We start from the raw sequence: 20578 nt of genomic DNA, 5'->3' as shown, positions 1-20578 counted from the left end.
AGCTGACTTTATCATTGCACGGTACATATATGGCAGTTTGCAGGAACACAAGACTCACTGTGCCAGACATGTACAACGGATGTTGAGGAGGGTTAAAGGGTGCAATTTGTAAAGTGTGGTGATTTGTCAGGTTTTTTTTAACATATAGGCCCCTCAAAGGCAAGTGAGAACTGAGTTGTTCCCAATAAAATAGGTTTCTAAAAACTTTGAAAAAATTGCAACTAAACTTGAAAGCTCTCTGTCCCCAAAAGAATAACTAGACGTATAAAAAAACATTTTGGCATTAAATAAGACATTTCGAAAAATGTTAATTAGCAACTATTTTGCATGGTATGACTATCTGCGTGTAAGGGCAGACACATTTACATTTTTTTTGTACATTTAATTTTTTTTTAATGGATTTAAAGCATATTGAACTAAATGTACTATTAGTGTAAAGTACAATATGTCATGAAAAAACAATCTCAGAATTACTTGGATATGTGAAGGCATTCCAAAGTTATTGCTACATAAATGGACACATAGGTAAAATCAAAAGCATAGCAAAAGAAATAAAGAAACTTTAAAAAATTGCCCCAAAAATTCAGTTATAAACATAGGAAATGGTATTTACCAGACCCCCTTAATAAAGATGGCGCTAACAGGTTACAAAATACTGATGAAACTATCACTCACAACCTACCAGCTTGCAATAGGGCACAAGTCACACACATATATAGCACAGTGACCAGCTAACAGCCAATTACACGCCCACGCTATTAGATTAGGCGGGCTGCCCGATACTCTATATGTGCATCACAGAGGGACAAGCTCCAAGTTTACAAGGTCATCATTGATGGGCATGGCTGCTCCCTATAAAAAAATATAAAATGTGCAGAAAAATATATACTGTACATATGAGGTATTGGTTGATATTTTGGCCAAAATACACAAGCTCACAATCCACATCAAGGGTCCTCACTGTCATGTGAGTCCGTACACTAAAGTAAAATCAAAAGCATAGCCAAAGAAATAAAGGAACTTTAAAAAATTTGCCCCCTCCCCTCAAAATAAAAAAAAATGCGAGTGGTAGTTTCATCAGTATTTTTGCACTTGTGTTATCTCCACTTATTAAGGGGGTCTAACTGCATCCTGTTTATGCATTAGTTTCTGTGATCTTGGCTGATAAATGCCACTGCCCCTTTGCTATGTTTATAGATGAACATATGTCAGATGTGAAAAAATAATAATTTTAAAGGTTTTTATCATTTGTAGAAGTTATCACCTATCAATTACAGCTAATTTAGTCTTTATAAAACAGAAATAACAAGCCCTCCTTTAGAATGTCCATAACCAAGACTCTGAAATGTAGATGCCATTTCATTAAACACATCATCTGTACATTAAATACATATAATCAATACATTAAACAAGTCTTATCAATATATTGCACTAAATGTTTCTAGTTATTGTTCAGTTCCAATGTTAACTGTGATTTTCGTATATAGTTTGTTGCTAATGCGCTTGATGACATCATATTCCAAGGAGTTAAGTCCATCTACATGCATGAATTGGGCCGCTTTAGATATGAGATGAAAGCTGGAAAGAAGGGAGAAACATACAGATCAAAATTGCTGCACAAAATATAATTTAGAACAAAGTCACCATTACTGTACTGGTGGTACTGGTTCAAATGTGTTCTCACAAGTTGCATAATGTATTGTGTTAAATGCAGATTATATTCAAAGGAGAGCTCCTGGAAACAAATATACATGTTTTGCATATTACAAGAGCTAAGGGGGTAGAGAACTAATAAAACATTTAAGAAACACCAAAATATAAATTATTCTTTGACTCTTCAGGCCCTGAGTGTGTGAGGGCATCAAACACTGTAACAGCTTAAAGGGATGATCCGAAGTGCAAAGTCATTTTCATCCTAAATCCCTATCTATTTAGTGCCATAATCTAAACTATTTTCTAATATACTTCAATTAAAAATTCCCGACCGCTCCCGGTCACTGCCACAGTGACATCAGTGACACTTGTATCAGGGGCTGGGTTGGTCCGTGCGCGATGTGCACAATGACAGCACATGCACTGTTGCTGGCTCAGATCAGCAGGAGTACGGATTCTAGAACAATAGGTCACGTCTAACCAACATGTTGGGTTTCTATGAGGAGGAAAGTGCAAATCTGGATGTTGGTAATGTGGCTGATGTGATTCATCTGGACTTTGCAAAGGCATTTGATACTGTAACACATAACAGCCTTATACCGAAGCTACAGAAACAAGGACTTGGGGGAACTATGTGTAGATGGGTAACGAATTGGCTAAATGACAGGAAACAAAAAGTCATCATAAATGGTACATTCTCTAAATGGGATATAGTCAGCAGTGGGGACCGCAGGGATCTGTGCTAGGATCGACTCTCTTTAGGCTGTGTGCCCACGAAGCATTTTCAAAGCGCTTTTGCTGCGGAATTTACGCAGCGTAAACGCTTGGGAAACGCTTGGTAATCCACCCCCCATGGTCCCCAATGACAAGACGCAATGTCAATGCCCATGCTGCGGATTTTTACACAGCATTTATGCTGCGCTAAAAAATCCGCAGCATGTCCATTAATTTTGTGGACACGCAGCGTAATCGCCGCCATTGACTTGCATTGGACTGCGTGACATCCGCATTACTGCATCTGCACAAGCGGATATCACACGGGTCAATGTGCGGATGGTACCCAGGTCTGGAGGAGAGGAGACTCTCATCCAGACCTGGGTACCATAGAAACTGTAAAAAAAAAGAATTTAAAATGAAAAATAAAGATTATACTTACCTTCCGATGTCCTCCCGGTGTTTTCTCCCCTCCGTCTGGTCTGCTGCATGGGTCGCGGTGTTATGAAGGACCTGCCATGATGTCATTGAGTCATGTGACCTGTCACATGACTCAATGACGTCACCGCAGGTCCTTCACACAACCGCGAGCAGTGCAAGAGACCGGATGCGGCGGAGAAAACACAGGGAGGACATCGGAAGGTAAGTATAATCTTTTTTTTTTATTTTTTACCATTCTTATTCTTATTTTTTAACTAATTTGGTCACACTACTATAAATCCATGCCGGTTGCATGGATTTATATAGTGTTAACAAGTTGTCAAGCACTTTTCCAAGTGATGCTAAAATCTCTTGGAAAAGCGCTTGATAACCCGCATGCAAAAACGATTGACAAACGCTTCTACCTGGCGGGAAAAACGCATGTAAAAATTGCATGCGTTTTTCCTGCCAGGGAGAGGCGGAAACAATATGCAGCATTTCTGCATCGTGGGCACTTAGCCTTAACCTCTTTATTAATTATCTTGGGGATGGGATTGCGAGTAAAGTGTCAGTCTTTGCTGACGACACCAAACTATGTAGGATATTAAAATCTGATCTTGACATTATGATATTGCAGAATGATCTGGATAAGATGACTGAATGGGGAAACACTAGAGTAATACACCTAGCAATCCTATTGCTACATATACATTAAATGGGAGTATACTCGGGACTACAGAACAGGGGAAGGGATTGGGTATTCTGGTTACAAGTAAGGTGAGCAGCAGTACTCAATGTCAAGCAGCAGCCACAAAAGCAAACAAGATTTTAGGGTGTATAAAAAGAGAGAGAAATTCCCGTGATCCCAATGTACTGTTACCCCTTTATAAATCACTGGTGAGGCCACATCTGGAATATGAGATCCAGTTTTGGACTCCACAATTTAAAAAAGATATTCAGAAGTTAGAGTCAGTTCAAAGGTGGGCAACTAGATTATTATAAGGGGTGGAAGGCCTCCTATATGAGAGGTTGAAAAAGCTTGTTTAGCTTAGAAAAATGAAGCCTCAGAGGTGATCTCATTTACATCTACAAAGTACCGGCACGTGACTTATTCCTTTGAAAGACCATACTAAAGACAAGGGGACATTCATTACAGGTGGAAGAAAGGCGATTCCAGCACCTAAACAGGAAAGGGTTCTTTACAGTTAGAACAGTCAGACTCTGGAATGCCGACCACAAGAGGTAGTAAAGGCAGACACTATAACAGCTTTCAAAAAAGGGCTGGATGATTTCCTTGCTACACACAACATTGTGGGTTAGAGATAAATTAGTGACAAAATGTACAATTGGTGGAGGAAAGTTGAAATTGATGAACCTAGGTCTTTATTCTACCTATGTAATTATGTAATACCCGACGTGCAGAAACCAGTGGTGCCACCGCAAGTGATGTCACTGGTCTTCTGCACTCTGGGTATTCTGACAACGTGTTCTGTTGCTGACTCATTACTGCTGATCAGAACCGGCAACAGAGAATATGTTGTCTTTGTGTAGATCGCACAGTAACAGAGCAGGCTCTTGCCCTGCACTGATGACGCTTTGTTTCAGGGAGGGGCGAGGCTGTAACAGTGATCGTAGCCTCTGCGCTCTGCACTGATGACGCTTTGTTTCAGGGAAGGGGCGGGGCTGTGACAGTGATTGCAGGCTCTAGCCCTGCACTGATGACGCTTTGTTTCAGGGAGGGGGCGAGGCTGTAACAGTGATCGCAGCCTCTGTACTCGGCACTGATGATGCTTTGTTTCAGGGAGGGGGGGGCTGTGACAGTGATCGAAGCCTCTGCGCTCTGCACTGATGATGCTTTGTTTCAGGGAGGGGGTGAGACTGACAGTGATTGCAGGCTCTAGCCCTGCACTAATGACGCTTTGCTTCAGGGAGGGGGCGAGGTTGTGACAGTGATCGCAGCCTCTGCGCTCTGCACTGATGACTCTTTGTTTCAGGGAGGGGGCGAGGCTGTGACAGTGATCTCAGCCTCTGCGCTCTGCACTGATGACGCTTTGTTTCAGGGAGGGGGCGAGGCTGTGACAGTGATCGCAGCCTCTGCGCTCTGCTCTGATGACACTCTGTTTCAGGGAGGGGGCGAGGCTGTGACAGTGATCGCAGTCTATGCGCTCTGCACTGATGACGCTTTGTTTCAGGGAGGGGGCGAGGCTGTGACAGTGATCGCAGTCTATGCGCTCTGCACTGATGACGCTTTGTTTCAGGGAAGGGGCGGGGCTGTGACAGTGATTGCAGCCTCTGCGCTCTGCACTAATGACGCTTTGTTTCAGGGAGGGGGCGAGGCTGTGACAGTGATCGCAGCATCGGCGCTCTGCACTGATGACGCTTTGTTTCAGGGAGGGGGCGAGGCTGTGACAGTGATCACAGCCTTTGCGCTCTGCACTGATGAGGCTTTGTTTCAGAGAGAGGGCGAGGCTGTAACACTGATCGCAGCCTCTGCGCTCTGGACTGATGACGCTTTGTTTCAGGGAGGGGCGAGGCTGTAACAGTGATTGCAGCCTCTGCGCTCTGCACTGATCACGCTTTGTTTCAGGGAGGGGGCGAGGCTGTGACAGTGATCGCAGCCTCTGTGCTCTGCACTGATGATGCTTTGTTTCAGGGAGGGGGCGAGGCTGTGACAGTGATCGCAGCCTCTGTGCTCTGCACTGATGACGCTTTGCTTCAGGGAGGGGGCGAGGCTGTGACAGTGATTGCAGGCTCTAGCCCTGCACTGATGACGCTTTGTTTCAGGGAGGGGGCGTGGTTGTGACAGTGATCGCAGCCTCTGCGCTCTGCTCTGATGACGCTTTGTTTCAGGGAAGGGGCGAGGCTGTAACAGTGATCGCAGCCTCTGCGCTCTGCACTGATGATGCTTTGTTTCAGGGAGGGGGTGAGGCTGTGACACTGATCACAGCCTCTGCGCTCTGCACTGATGATGCTTTGTTTCAGGGAGGGGGTGAGGCTGTGACAGTGATCGCAGCCTCTGCGCTCTGCACTGATGACGCTTTTGTGGCGCCCCTGAGGGTTCAGTCGCCACAGAGGTACTGCATCTCACCCAGAGGTGTGGTATCTCACTCACAGGTAAGGATAGAGTGCTGCCCGGGACCCTAACACCTGCATCCAACACTACACTACTCCAGATCAGCAGGAGGGGCAAGATGCGTCACTTCCCTCCTGAGCCCTGTCCCTGGCTGGAGTGGGGGGAACCAAAGTGAGGGGGAACCATGTAGTGGGTGTGGGAAGTAAATCATGGGAGCATTGGAAGAAGTGATATAAAAAGAGGGTGGAATATTCTAGTGGGAGTTCAGTCAGGCAGTCTGAGAGGAGAAGTAGAGGGATCAGGAGTTCTGCTCAGGAGGAAGAGGGCCTTTCCAGAGAGGCCCAGGACAGACTGAGGAGGAGAGGAGCAGGAGGAAGGCTCCAGGAAAGAAGAAGGGATCTCAGGGGTACGGGCAGTGCTGGAGGCCACCCGTACACCTGAATCTGCCAGGCGGTGGAGGGATCAAGCCGCAGAGGGGACCGGCCCCTAATCAGTGATAATTACAAAGTTCAACTGGAAACCGGAGACTTCTGTACTTTCAGGGTGCAGTTGCTACATCCGCACTCAAGTCGCCAAAAAGGTAACCACATAGGATCCAGGGAACTCTAGGTTGCCCAGAAAGATCTGAGGATACCGGCTTGAGACATTGTTTGGTGAGGAGCAGGGCAAGAAGTGTGAGAGCCAGCGCAGGAAGTCGGCTGAGAAGGGCATATAGGACGGGGTCCTGTCAGGCATACCTGAGAGATTGCTGAACCCCTGCCCGGTGAACGCAGCATGACGTGGGAAGTTATGATCTGCAGTTGTAACCAGGAGCAAAGTGAGAACTGTGAGTAAATCCGGAAGACTGCACCCCACTGTCTCTGTGAATTATTACTGCTGCGCCATCACCCCCTGCACTACGCTGCACCACAACCGCTACCTCAACATCTGCAAAATCTACACTGCCCTGGAGCTAAGCTCTACCTGTGGAGAGCTAAACCAACTCTGCTTCATTAACAACAGCTCCAGAGGACCTGCTTGGCAGCGACGGCTCCCTTTAGCCGAATACCACAGGTGTCGTCACGAACATTAAAAGAACTTTAAATCCCCTTTATTAAATCATTCCCCTTTTCATTGATTGCCCTAAATCAAGGAGCTGGTCACTGCCACTGTGACATCCCCAGCCCCAACGACCGGCCCGGCTACCGAGTACCCCACGGCCCAGGGGGACCGTCACTTTGTTTCAGGGAGGGAGCGAGGTTGTGACAGTGATCAAAGCCTCTGCGCTCTGCACTGATGACGCTTTGTTTAAGGGAGGGGGCCAGGTTGTGACAGTGATCTCAGCCTCTGCGCTCTGCACTGATGACGCTCTGTTTGAGGGAGGGAGCGAAGTTGTGACAGTGATCGCAGTCTGTGGGCTCTGCTCTGATGACGTTTTGTTTCAGGGAGGGGGCGAGGCTGTGACAGTGATCGCAGCCTCTGTGCTCTGTACTGATGACGCTTTGTTTCAGGGAGGGGGCAAGGCTGTGACAGTGATCGTTGCCTCTGCGCTCTGCACTGATGACGCTTTGTTTCAGGGAGGGGGCGAGGTTGTGACAGTGATCGAAGCCTCTGCGCTGTGCACTGATGATGCTTTGTTTCAGAGAGGGGGCGAGGTTGTGACAGTGATCGCAGCCTCTGTGCTCTGCACTGATGACGCTTTGTTTCACGGAGGGGACGAGGTTGTGACAGTGATTGCAGCCTCTGCACTCTGCACTGATGACGCTTTGTTTCAAGGAGGGGGTGAGGTTGTGACAGTGATCACAGCCTCTGCGCTCTGCTCTGATGATGCTTTGTTTCAGGGAGGGGGCGAGGTTGTGACAGTGCTCGCAGCCTCTGTGCTCTTCTCTGATGACGCTTTGTTTCAGGGAGGGGGCGAGGTTGTGACAGTGATCGCAGCTTCTGAGCTCTGCTCTAATGACGCTTTGTTTCAGGGAGGGGGTAAGGTTGTGACAGTGATCGCAGACTCTGTTCTCTGCTCTGGTGATGCTTTGTTTCAGGGAGGGGGCGAGGTTGTGACAGTGATCAAAGCCTCTGCGCTCTGCTCTGATGACGCTTTGTTTCAGGGAGGGGGTGAGGTTGTGACAGTGATCGTAGCCTCTGCGCTCTGCACTGATGATGCTTTGTTTCAGGGAGGGGGCGAGGTTGTGACAGTGATCGAAGCCTCTGCGCTCTGCACTGATGACGCTTTGTTTCAGGGAGGGGGCGAGGTTGTGACAGTGATCGCAGCCTCTGTGCTCTGCACTGATGACGCTTTGTTTCACGAAGGGGACGAGGTTGTGACAGTGATTGCAGCCTCTGCACTCTGCACTGATGACGCTTTGTTTCAGGGAGGGGGCGAGGTTGTGACAGTGATCACAGCCTCTGCGCTCTGCACTGATGACGCTTTGTTTCAGGGAGGGGGCGAGGTTGTGACAGTGATCGCAGCCTCTGAGCTCTGCTCTAATGACGCTTTGTTTCAGGGAGGGGGTAAGGTTGTGACAGTGATCGCAGCCTCTATTCTCTGCTCTGATGATGCTTTGTTTCAGGGAGGGGGCGAGGTTGTGACAGTGATCGCAGCCTCTGAGCTCTGCTCTAATGACGCTTTGTTTCAGGGAGGGGGTAAGGTTGTGACAGTGATCGCAGCCTCTGTTCTCTGCTCTGATGATGCTTTGTTTCAGGGAGGGGGCGAGGTTGTGACAGTGATCACAGCATCTGCGCTCTGCACTGATGACGCTTTGTTTCAGGGAGGGGGCGAGGTTGTGACAGTGATCGCAGCCTCTGTGCTTTGCACTGATGATGCTTTGTTTCAGGGAGGGGGCGAGGCTGTGACAGTGATCGAAGCCTCTGCGCTCTGCACTGATGTTGCTTTGTTTCAGGGTGGGGGCGAGGTTGAGACAGTGATCGCAGCCCCTGCGCTCCGCACTGATGATACTTTGTTTCAGGGAGGGAGCGAGGTTGTGACAGTGATCGCAGCCTCTGCGCTCTGCTCTGATGACGCTTTGTTTGAGGGAGGGTATGAGGTTGTGACAGTGATCGCAGCCTCTGCGCTCTGCTCTGATGACGCTTTGTTTCAGGGAGGGGGCGAGGTTGTGACAGTGATCGCAGCCTCTGCGCTCTGCTCTGATGACGCTTTGTTTCAGGGAGGGGGCGATGCTGTGACAGTGATCGCAGCCTCTGCGCTCTGCACTGATGACGCTTTGTTTCGGGGAGGGGGCGAGGTTGTGACAGTGATCGCAGCCTCTGCGCTCTGCACTGATGATGCTTTGTTTCAGGGAGGGAGCGAGGTTGTGACAGTGATCGCAGCCTCTGCGCTCTGCTCTTATGTCGCTTTGTTTCAGGGAGGGGGCGAGGATGCGACAGTGCTCGCAGCCTCTGTGCTCTGCTCTGATGACGCTGTGCTTCAGGGAGGGGGCAAGGTTGTGACAGTGATCGCAGCCTCTGCGCTCTGCTCTGATGACGCTTTGCTTCAGGGAGGGAGCGAGGCTGTGACAGTGATTGCAGCCTCTGTGCTCTGCTCTGATGATGCTGTGTTTCAGGGAGGGGGCGAGGTTGTGACAGTGCTCACAGCCTGTGTGCTCTGCTCTCATAACGCTTTGTTTCAGGGAGGGGGCGAGGCTGTGACAGTGATCGCAGCCCCTGCGCTCTGCACTGATAACACTTTGTTTCAGGGAGGGGGCGAGACTGACAGTGATCGCACCCTCTGCGCTAGGCTCTGATGACGCTTCGTTTCAGGGAGGGGGTGAGGTTGTGACAGTGATCGCAGCCTCTGCGCTCTGCTCTGATGACGCTTTGTTTCAGGGAGGGGGCGAGGCTGTGACAGTGATCGCAGCCTCTGCGCTCTGCACTGATGACGCTTTGTTTCGGGGAGGGGGCGAGGTTGTGACAGTGATCGCAGCCTCTGCGCTCTGCACTGATGATGCTTTGTTTCAGGGAGGGAGCGAGGTTGTGACAGTGATCGCAGCCCCTGCGCTCTGCACTGATAACACTTTGTTTCAGGGAGGGGGCGAGACTGACAGTGATCGCACCCTCTGCGCTAGGCTCTGATGACGCTTCGTTTCAGGGAGGGGGCGAGGTTGTGACAGTGATCGCAGCCTCTGCGCTCTGCTCTGATGACGCTTTGTTTCAGGGAGGGGGCGAGGCTGTGACAGTGATCGCAGCCTCTGCGCTCTGCACTGATGACGCTTTGTTTCGGGGAGGGGGCGAGGTTGTGACAGTGATCGCAGCCTCTGCGCTCTGCACTGATGATGCTTTGTTTCAGGGAGGGAGCGAGGTTGTGACAGTGATCGCAGCCTCTGCGCTCTGCTCTGATGTCGCTTTGTTTCAGGGAGGGGGCGAGGATGCGACAGTGCTCGCAGCCTCTGTGCTCTGCTCTGATGACGCTGTGCTTCAGGGAGGGGGCAAGGTTGTGACAGTGATCGCAGCCTCTGCGCTCTGCTCTGATGACGCTTTGCTTCAGGGAGGGAGCGAGGCTGTGACAGTGATTGCAGCCTCTGTGCTCTGCTCTGATGATGCTGTGTTTCAGGGAGGGGGCGAGGTTGTGACAGTGCTCACAGCCTGTGTGCTCTGCTCTCATAACGCTTTGTTTCAGGGAGGGGGCGAGGCTGTGACAGTGATCGCAGCCCCTGCGCTCTGCACTGATAACACTTTGTTTCAGGGAGGGGGCGAGACTGACAGTGATCGCACCCTCTGCGCTAGGCTCTGATGACGCTTCGTTTCAGGGAGGGGGCGAGGTTGTGACAGTGATCGCAGCCTCTGCGCTCTGCTCTGATGACGCTTTGTTTCAGGGAGGGGGCGAGGCTGTGACAGTGATCGCAGCCTCTGCGCTCTGCACTGATGACGCTTTGTTTCGGGGAGGGGGCGAGGTTGTGACAGTGATCGCAGCCTCTGCGCTCTGCACTGATGATGCTTTGTTTCAGGGAGGGAGCGAGGTTGTGACAGTGATCGCAGCCTCTGCGCTCTGCTCTGATGTCGCTTTGTTTCAGGGAGGGGGCGAGGCTGCGACAGTGCTCGCAGCCTCTGTGCTCTGCTCTGATGACGCTGTGCTTCAGGGAGGGGGCAAGGTTGTGACAGTGATCGCAGCCTCTGCGCTCTGCTCTGATGACGCTTTGCTTCAGGGAGGGAGCGAGGCTGTGACAGTGATTGCAGCCTCTGTGCTCTGCTCTGATGATGCTGTGTTTCAGGGAGGGGGCGAGGTTGTGACAGTGCTCACAGCCTGTGCGCTCTGCTCTCATAACGCTTTGTTTCAGGGAGGGGGCAAGGCTGTGACAGTGATCGCAGCCCCTGCGCTCTGCACTGATAACACTTTGTTTCAGGGAGGGGGCGAGACTGACAGTGATCGCACCCTCTGCGCTAGGCTCTGATGACGCTTCGTTTCAGGGAGGGGGCGAGGCTGTGACAGTGATCGCACCCTCTGCGCTCTGCTCTGATGATGCTTTGTTTCAGGGAGGGGGCGAGGTTGTGACAGTGATCGCAGCCTCTGCGCTCTGCACTGATGACGCTTTGTTTCAGGGAGGGGGCGAGGTTGTGCCAGTGATCGCAGCCTCTGCGCTCTGCTCTGATGACGCTTTGTTTCAGAAAGGGGGCGAGGCTGTAACAGTGATCGCAGCCTCTGCGCTATGCTCTGATGATGCTTTGTTTCTGGAAGGGGGCGAGATTGTGACAGTGATCGCAATCTCTGCGGTCTGCTCTGATGACGCTTTGTTTCAGGGAGGGGGTAAGGCTGTGACAGTGATTGCAGGCTCTAGCCCTGCACTGATGACGCTTTGTTTTAGGGAGTGGGCGAGGTTGTGACAGTGATCGCAGCCTCTGCGCTCTGCACTGATGACGCTGTGTTTCAGGGAGGGGGCGAGGTTGTGACAGTGATCGCAGCCTCTGCGCTCTGCTCTGATGAAGCTTTGTTTCAGGGAGGGGGCGAGGCTGTAACAGTGTTCGCATCCTCTGCGCTCTGGACTGATGACGCTTCGTTTAAGTATCACAGAATGCACTGGGGGCTCTCAGACGAATCGTCATCAAAAAGGAATTGAAAAAAAATTAAGAATTGCAGTTAGATAGTAATTTTTAAAGCAAGTATATTAAAAATTGGTTTAGATTATAGCACTAAATAGATAGGGATTTAAAAAGAAAATTACTTTGGACTTCGGACCACAACTTTAACATCTGGCATGATTACATCATGTACCCCATGTGTGCAGCTTTCTTGCAGCTATATCACCAGTATGAATTAGATCTTCCAACTAATAATATTAAGGCCTCATCCAGATGTCCGTTTTCTATTGGCATTTTTTATGGATTAAACATAAAGCTAATATATTATATAGGACTGCTCACATGTCCGTGTTTTTTTATACCAGGTATTATCAAAAAAAAAATAAAAAAGGAGGCATGTCCACGTTTGATCTGAGTCAGGAATCACTTGCCAATGCAGGTCTATGGGTCTGTAAACAGAAGTTAATTTTTCACTGACTGTTTGCTAAGGGAAGCCTGGAAACCTCCATCATTTTTTTAATACAATAAAAATTGACATATAATAGAAACTGACATACAGACCAAACATGGATGAAAATCTCATCCAAGATACGGATTGAAATTGGCCCTTTTTTCATATCTAAGAAAAAAAAGGACGTCTAAATTATACTTTACAAATATACATGTGTATATTTCAACAAAAGTCCCTTGTACATATTAGAAAAAAAAACACTGATTTTCTCAAAGGCATTTATTCTGAAAACATTGCATAGATATTCTGATCCATGATAACATAATGATATCATTTAGCTGCTGGAGATTTTCCTACTGTGATTTCTTTGTTCCACGGCATCTGACATGTGGTCATGCAATTACAGTAATATAGAAGATGTTAAAACAACCCTTGAATGATCTGCTGAGCAATAGTTAAAGGGGTTGTCCACTACTCTGACAACCCCTTCTCAATCACTATACTGCCCCATATAAAATAACTAGATGGTGGCCCGATTCTAATGCATCGGGTATTCTATAATACAGTGGTGGCCAAAAGTATTGGCACCCCTGCAATTCTGTCAGATAATACTCCGTTTCTTCCTGAAAATGATTGCAATCACAAATTCTTTGGAATTATTATCTTCATTTAATTTGTCTTCAATGAAAAAACACAAAAAGAATTGTCCTAAAGCCAAATTGGATATAATTCCACACCAAACCTAAAAAAGGGGGTGGACAAAAGTATTGGCACTGTTTGAAAAATCATGTGATGCTTCTCTAATTTGTGTAATTAACAGCACCTGTAACTTACCTGTGGCACCTAACAGGTGTTGGCAATAACTAAATCACACTTGCAGCCAGTGTGATTAAAGTTATTGGATTAAAGTTGACTCAACCTCTGTCCTGTGTCCTTGTGTGTACCACATTGAGCATGGAGAAAAGAAAGAAGACCAAAGAACTGTCTGAGGACTTGAGAAACCAAATTGTGAGGAAGCATGAGCAATCTCAAGGCTGCAAGTCCATCTCCAAAGACCTGAATGTTCCTGTGTCTTCCATGCGCAGTGTCATCAAGAAGTTTAAAGCCCATGGCACTGTGGCTAACCTCCCTAGATGTGGACGGAAAAGAAAAATTGACGAGAGATTTCAACGCAAGATTGTGCGAATGGTGGATAAAGAACCTCGACTAACATCCAAACAAGTTCAAGCTGCCCTGCAGTCCGAGGGTACAACAGTGTCAACCCGTACTATTCGTCGGCGTCTGAATGAAAAGGGACTGTATGGTAGGATACCCAGGAAGACCCCACTTCTTACCCCGAGACATAAAAAAGCCAGGCTGGAGTTTGCCAAAACTTACCTGAGAAAGCCTAAAACGTTTTGGAAGAATGTTCTCTGGTCAGATGAGACAAAAATAGAGCTTTTTGGGAAAAAGCATCAACATATTACAGGAAAAAAAAGAGGCATTCAAAGAAAAGAACACGGTCCCTACAGTCAAACATGGCGGAGGTTCCCTGATATTTTGGGGATGCTTTGCTGCCTCTGGCACTGGACTGCTTGACCGTGTGCATGGCATTATGAAGTCTGAAGACTACCAACAAATTTTGCAGCGTAATGTAGGGCCCAGTGTGAGAAAGCTGGGTCTCCCTCAGAGGTCATGGGTCTTCCAGCAGCACAGTGACCCAAAACACACTTCCAAAAGCACTATAAAATGGTTTGAGAGAAAGCACTGGAGACTTCTAAGATGGCCAGCAATGAGTCCAGACCTGAATCCCATAGAACACCTGTGGAGAGATCTCAAAATGGCAGTTTGGAGAAGGCACCCTTCAAATATCAGGGACCTGGAGCAGTTTGCCAAAGAAGAATGGTCTACAATTCCAGCAGAGCATTGTAAGAAACTCATTGATGGTTACCGGAAGTGGTTGTTCGCAGTTATTTTGGCTAAAGGTTGTGCAACCAAGTATTAGGCTGAGGGTGCCAATGCTTTTGTCTGGCCCATTTTTGGAGTTTTGTGTGAAATGATCAATGATTTGATTTTCGCTTCATTCTCTTTTGTGTTTTTTCCTTGCAAGCAAATTAAATGAAGATAATAATACCAAAGAATTTGTGATTGCAATCATTTTCAGGAAGAAACTGAGTATTATCTGACAGAATTGCAGGGGTGCCAATACTTTTGGCCACCACTGTATGTATGTAGTTTATTTATGAAGATTTAAGAATAATGCAATGAATACACAGGATTTTCCGGGTAAAATATATACATTAAACGTGACTGAACTACATCACACTGTGACTGACAGAACTTGTTCAGTAAACGTGAGTGAACTACGTCGCGCTGTGACTGGGGGTTAAATTCTGCGCCAATATCTCTGATTGGTCCCGGCCGGTCGGGCGCGACCAATCAGCGAAGCAAGGTTTAAAGGGGTTGTCCACTACTTTATATTAACCCCCCAATGTATCCCCCCGGGGCCCCTAATAAATTTCGTAAATACCTCCTGTTGCCAATACTGCCTGTGTGCAGCGCTATCGCTGACCGCGCACAGGCAGCACGTGACCCCCGGCTGCAGCCAGCTCTTGCTTCTGCTTACGTCACGACTATTTGTGGCTGCAGCCAGGGGTCTCATGTTCTGCGTTCCACGGTGAGTGACAGGTTTTGGGTGGGGTTATCCCCCATCGCGTCACACCCGGCATGCACTGCGCGCCCATTCATTGAGAGAGCACGCAGTGGATGCCGGGTGTGACGCGATGGGGGATAACCCCGCCCACAACCCGTCACTCATCGTGGAATGCGGAACAGGAGACCCCTGGCTGCAGCCGCAAATAGACGTGATGTAAGCGGAAGCAAGAGTCGGCTGCAGCCGGGGGTCAAGTGCTCCTGTGCGCGGTCAGCGATAGTGCCGCACACAGGCAGTATTGGCAACATGAGGTATTTACGAAATTCATTAGGGGCCCCAGGGGGATACATTGGGAGGTTAATTCAAAGTAGCCGCGCCAATATCGCTGATTGGTCGCGGCCGGCCGGGTGCGACCAATCAGTGAAGCGTGGTTCAAATTCCGCGCCAATTTGCTGCCAGACTGCGCCTGTCGCTGATTGGTCACGTCAGCTGCCCGCGACCAAACAGCGAAGCGAGATTTCCGTTACAGACAAACAGACAGAAATAGACGATTATATACACTGTGTGCAGAATTATTAGGCAAGTTGTATGTTAGAGGATTATTTTTATTATTGATCAACAACTATGTTCTCAATCAACCCAAAAGACTCATAAATATCCAAGCTTAATATTTTTGGAAGTTGGAGTGGTTTTTTTTTAGATTTGGCTATTTTAGGAGGATATCTGTTTGTGCAGGGAACTATTACTGTGCAGAATTATTAGGCAACTTAATAAAAAACAAATATAATCCCATCTCACTTGTTTATTTTCACCAGGTAAACCAATATCAGTGCACAAAATTTAGAAGTAAACATTTCTGACATGCAAAAACAAATTAAAAAAAAATTAGTGATGAATATAGCCACCTTTCTTTATGATGACACTCAACAGCCTTCCATCCATAGATTCTGTCAGTTGCTTGATCTGTTTTCAATCAACATTGCGTGCAGCAGCCACCACAGCCTCCCAGACACTGTTCCGAGAGGTGTACTGTTTTCCCTCCCTGTAGATCTCACATTTTATAATGAACCACAGGTTCTCTATGGGGTTCAGATCAGGTGAACAAGGGTGCCATGTCATTATTTTTTCTTCTTTTAGACCTTTACTGGCCAGCCACGCTGTGGAGTAGTTGGATGCATGTGATGGAGCATTGTCCTGCATGAAAATCATGTTTTTCTTGAACGATACCGACTTCTTCCTGTACCACTGCTTGAAGAAGTTGTCTTCCAGAAACTGGCAGTCGGTCTGGGAGTTGAGCTTCACTCCATCCTCAACCCGAAAAGGTCCCACAAGTTCATCTTTGATGATACCAGCCCATACCAGTACCCCACCTCCACCTTGCTGGCGTCTGAGTCGGAGTGGAGCTCTCTGCCCTTTATTGGTCCAGCCTCTGGCCCATCCATCTGGCCCATCAAGAGTCACCCTCATTCCATCAGTCCATAAAACCTTTGAAAAATCAGTCTTAAGATATTTCTTGGCCGATTTTATCTTGGCCCCGTTTTATCTTATGTTTCTTGTTCAAAGGTGGTCGTTTTTCAGCCTTGGCCATGTCCCTGAGTATCGCACACCTTGTGCTTTTTGATACTCCAGTAACGTTCCAGCTCTGATATATGGCAAAACTGGTGGCGAATGGCATCTTGGCAGCTTCATGCTTGATTTTCCTCAATTCATGGGCAGTTATTTTGTGCCTTTTTTGGCCAACACGCTTCTTGCGACCCTGTTGGCTATTTGCCATGAAACGCTTGATCGTTCGGTGATCACGCTTCAAAAGTTTGGAAACTTCAAGACTGCTGCATCCCTCTGCAAGACATCTCACAATTTTTGACTTTTCAGAGCCTGTCAAATCTCTCTTCTGACCCATTTTGCCAAAGGAAAGGAAGTTGCCTAATAATTAAGCACACCTTATATAGGGTGTTGATGTCATTAGACAACACCCCTCCTCATTACAGAGATGCACATCACCAGATTTACTTGATTGGTAGTTAGCTCTCAAGTCTATGCAGCTTGGAGTAGGACAACATGTATAAAAAGTATCATGTGAGCAAAATACTCATTTGCCTAATAATTCTGCACGCGGTGTATATAGATAGCGGCTTATACTCACTTGAGGTGGCGGTGCCATTCCATGACATTATTATCAACAAATGTACTCTAATTTATGTCAGAAAGTGGCATAAAATATAGTGGAAATCTAGTCTAGTTGATGGCTGGTGTAGATTTTTATTTCTGGTACACACACAGCATATGATGCAATTAATTTAATAAGAGGCGTGCATCTCTTAATCAATCCGGCGCTTCTTATATCATTATGCTTTGTATTAAGACCAGTGTACTTTATGCCGGTCTTAGTAAATTTCCCCCAGTGACTTCTGTACAGATGAAGCTAGCAAGCAATATGAGCATCTGATTGTTCTCCACTCTTCTTGCAATTATAATATATAATAAATACATCCAACAATCTTTTTTATATTCTTCTACATACATTCTTTGTCAATAGAATTTAAAAGTGCAGAATTTGATTTATTTGCAGTTTTAGCTATTTTCTACAACTCCACAGTGTTCCACATCTGTCCTAGGTATCTGGGCTCCTTCCTTTGGTGTGCTGACCTCTGTTGTGCTCCAAGTCAGCTTTTACAAGTTGCCCGGCATGGATCAATGGCATTATCTCTTTAGGCCTTTTTAAGGCCCTTTAAGACAGACACCTAATGAACTCTAGATTTAATTTGGTGTTTGTTTGGTTTGTTCCACTTTCTGTGCATACAATGCTTTAACTTGCTTCCATCCCTGCTGGGTTCCTCTTCATCTGTCTTGCTGCGCTTGAGATTACTGAGTGTGCCAAGTCACCGCTTCCCATGCACCTTCCGGCTTACTGCATCAACACGTGGGGTCTGTGTGCTGTGGAAGTGAGGTTTAGAGGATACAACTCACCTGATTAATAGATTCCCAAGACAATGGATTCCAAAAGGTGCAGCAGCCACAACACTGTTGGCATAAGATATGTACAATCTGCCTGGACTGGTAATACAACTTACTATTAGTCAATGGGAGCTTGTCCAGGATCTCTCAGCCCGTGTGAATGCACTGTCTCGGACACCTGCAGTTTCGTCACCAGTTTCTCAACACTTGCAACAGCCTAATTTTCTCCTGGGACTGTCTGCTTGGGAAACTTCTCCACATTTTATCACTCCTGTTTTGATGGAGACATTAAGGCCTCCCGAAGCTTTGTGCACCGATGCTGTCACATGACTATAGTTTGATATCCTGGGTGTTGGGGGCTCCTTCCCTATCCATAAAGCTAGGGGCACCATAGCTATCCCTGCTTCTCGGATTACTTCTAATGATGAAGAAGCTGGGGCCACATACCTTGCTGAGATCCTGAATCAGCCCTTCCCTGTCCCCTCCCCCACCCAAGGAAATGGGGAGTAGTTGTATCTAAGAACACACAAAGACTAACAGACTAACAAGTGAAGATGTACTCACAAACAACTCACAAACAGAGTGAAACACCTGCATGGAAAATAGGAGAGGATGAGGATATGCACACAGACTAAATCATCAAGCAACAGTGTTTAGATCAACACTCCAAACGTCGTGTCAACAAATACCTCTAACTCCACACCAGGTGGTATATAACGAACACTGGCAATCCTGATTGCCAGAGATGATTATAAACAGCAGAGGGGAGTGGCCAACACTGAACAGCTAAGATCATCAAAGCGGGAAAGCTTCAGAGACTCAACTGAACAGCTTTAACCCCTGCACTGCTAGCAGAAACCTGCAGTGTTTAATATGATGATGAAGTGCTTCTAATCAGTACAGGAGTATGTGGATTCAGACACAGCAGTCTTCTGGCCCCTCTCTGTCACAGTAAAACCGTGACAAATGCACTGTACACTTTAAATTATGACCATCAATTTTTTTTGACTAGTCCAAAGTGGCCTACATTTTTTCTTTGTTGTTTGGGGACACTTTAGGAGTGGGCTGCACCATTGTGGGAGCAGGATGACCTTATGAAGCATTCTTTACTATCTCTACTGTCTGCATTCTGCAAAGCGTTTGACGAATTGGGTTGTATCCACTGTATCACTGATTCCATACTGCAGCTCAGACAAAGGACTAAATCTGTGGGGAATTATACCATCCAGTTCTGCACCCTGTCTGCTGAGTTGGCCTGGAACAATGACACTCTCCTGACTGTCTTCTGTGCTGGCTTATACAGTGGGATCAAAGATGAACTCACTGACAGAGATTTGCCTTCACCCTTGATGACTTGATTTCTCTTGCCACCCAAGTGGACTTGCATTTTAAAGAACTGTGTAAGGAAAAATCACTTGACCACCCATGTGACAAATCCCAGAATGTCTTCAAAATCTCCTCCCAGAATAACTGAACCTGGACCCATGGAAATCAGTTGGAACAGTATATCTCCATCTGAAAGATCCTGTAACCTTTCTGGGGGACTCTGTTTATATTGTGGTGAATGGGTCCATTATCGCACGAATTGTTCCAAACCGAAGACCAAACAGGGAGAACTTCAGACCCTATACGAAGAAGGAGGTATTGTTCTGATATTAACACTATCCTCCACTAAAGATAAATTATTTCTGCATATGTTTGTTTTCTTCTATTCCTCCATGTTCATGATACAAGTGTTTTTTGATTCCGGAACAGCAGAGAATTTTATGGACTTCTCTATTCTCAAAGGGCTGAAAATTTCTTTAGTTTCTTTGCAAACACCCCAGAAGTTAACCTTTAATGGCTCCGCAACTCCAGGTAGTCGTATCCAATTCTGGACACAGAGGGTGACTCCTCAGATTGGTGCACTACATGTTAAGGAAATGTCTTTTTTTAGTTTTGAAACTTTCTGATGCAACTGTGCTTTTGGGACTTCCGGGGCTATGGGTACACGCTCTGGTCATTGACTGGTCATCTGACCAGATCGCAAAGTGGGGATCATCTTGTTTCCATAACTGCTTCATAATTGGTCGGGACCCTAAGAGGGGGCAGGTGCTGTTACATACTTGTCCTAGGTATCCCAGGCTCCGCTTAATTCCCCTGCATCTGCTGCCCTCTGTTGTGCTCCACATCAGATTTTGCAAGTTGTCCAGGGAGGATCAATGAAATCATCTCCCTAGGCCTATTTAAGGCTCATTACGATACACACCAGTGTCTTGCAATTGAGGCTCTAGACCTCTAAGTTTGTTGTGCTTCACTTTCTGTGCATACAGTGCTTTAACTTACTTTCATTCCTGCTGTGTTGCGCTTCGTCTGTCCTGCTCCTCCTGAGATTGCAGAGTGTGCCATGTCCTCGCTTCCCAAGTGACTTCCTAGTTGCTGCATCAACTCCGGGGGTCATGTGCTCACCTGCACTTGAGACTTAGAAGATCCTCCTCATCTGGTTAGCCTAATACATAGGCAAGCTCAGCACATCTCAGACTTTCTATTGAGACTTTCTTTAGTCTCAGAGGAGAGCAGCACTTGACCGAGCACTAATGCTTTTCCATTTTAATGATCATCAAGGTCTCAGCCTCTGGGTCCCCACCAATTGAAACATTTGACGTCTCTATAACATGTCAAACATTTGCTACAAGTACACTTTCACTTTAATAGA

The 20578-nt window shown here is 47.2% G+C and overlaps 1 protein-coding gene across 3 annotated transcripts in view; it reads right to left on the bottom strand.

The window, feature by feature from the left end:
- Window positions 1–380: 380 nt before the first annotated feature.
- The window catches only part of LOC141149103 (beta-1,4-galactosyltransferase 1-like), a 249856-nt gene continuing 229658 nt past the window's right edge, over window positions 381–20578 (bottom strand). For all 3 annotated transcript variants that reach the window (XM_073636865.1, XM_073636866.1, XM_073636867.1), the window contains one exon: window positions 381–1578. In XM_073636865.1, coding sequence (XP_073492966.1) covers window positions 1446–1578 — 133 coding nt within the window. In that variant the 3' untranslated portion in view covers window positions 381–1445. The remainder of the gene's footprint in view (window positions 1579–20578) is intronic.

Source organism: Phyllobates terribilis, unplaced genomic scaffold (assembly GCF_046119375.1).
Source record: "Phyllobates terribilis strain yellow unplaced genomic scaffold, ASM4611937v1 Scaffold_1__5_contigs__length_1240528914, whole genome shotgun sequence".
NCBI classification, from domain to species: domain Eukaryota; kingdom Metazoa; phylum Chordata; class Amphibia; order Anura; family Dendrobatidae; genus Phyllobates; species Phyllobates terribilis.
This window is presented reverse-complemented; position numbering and strand designations above follow the sequence as displayed.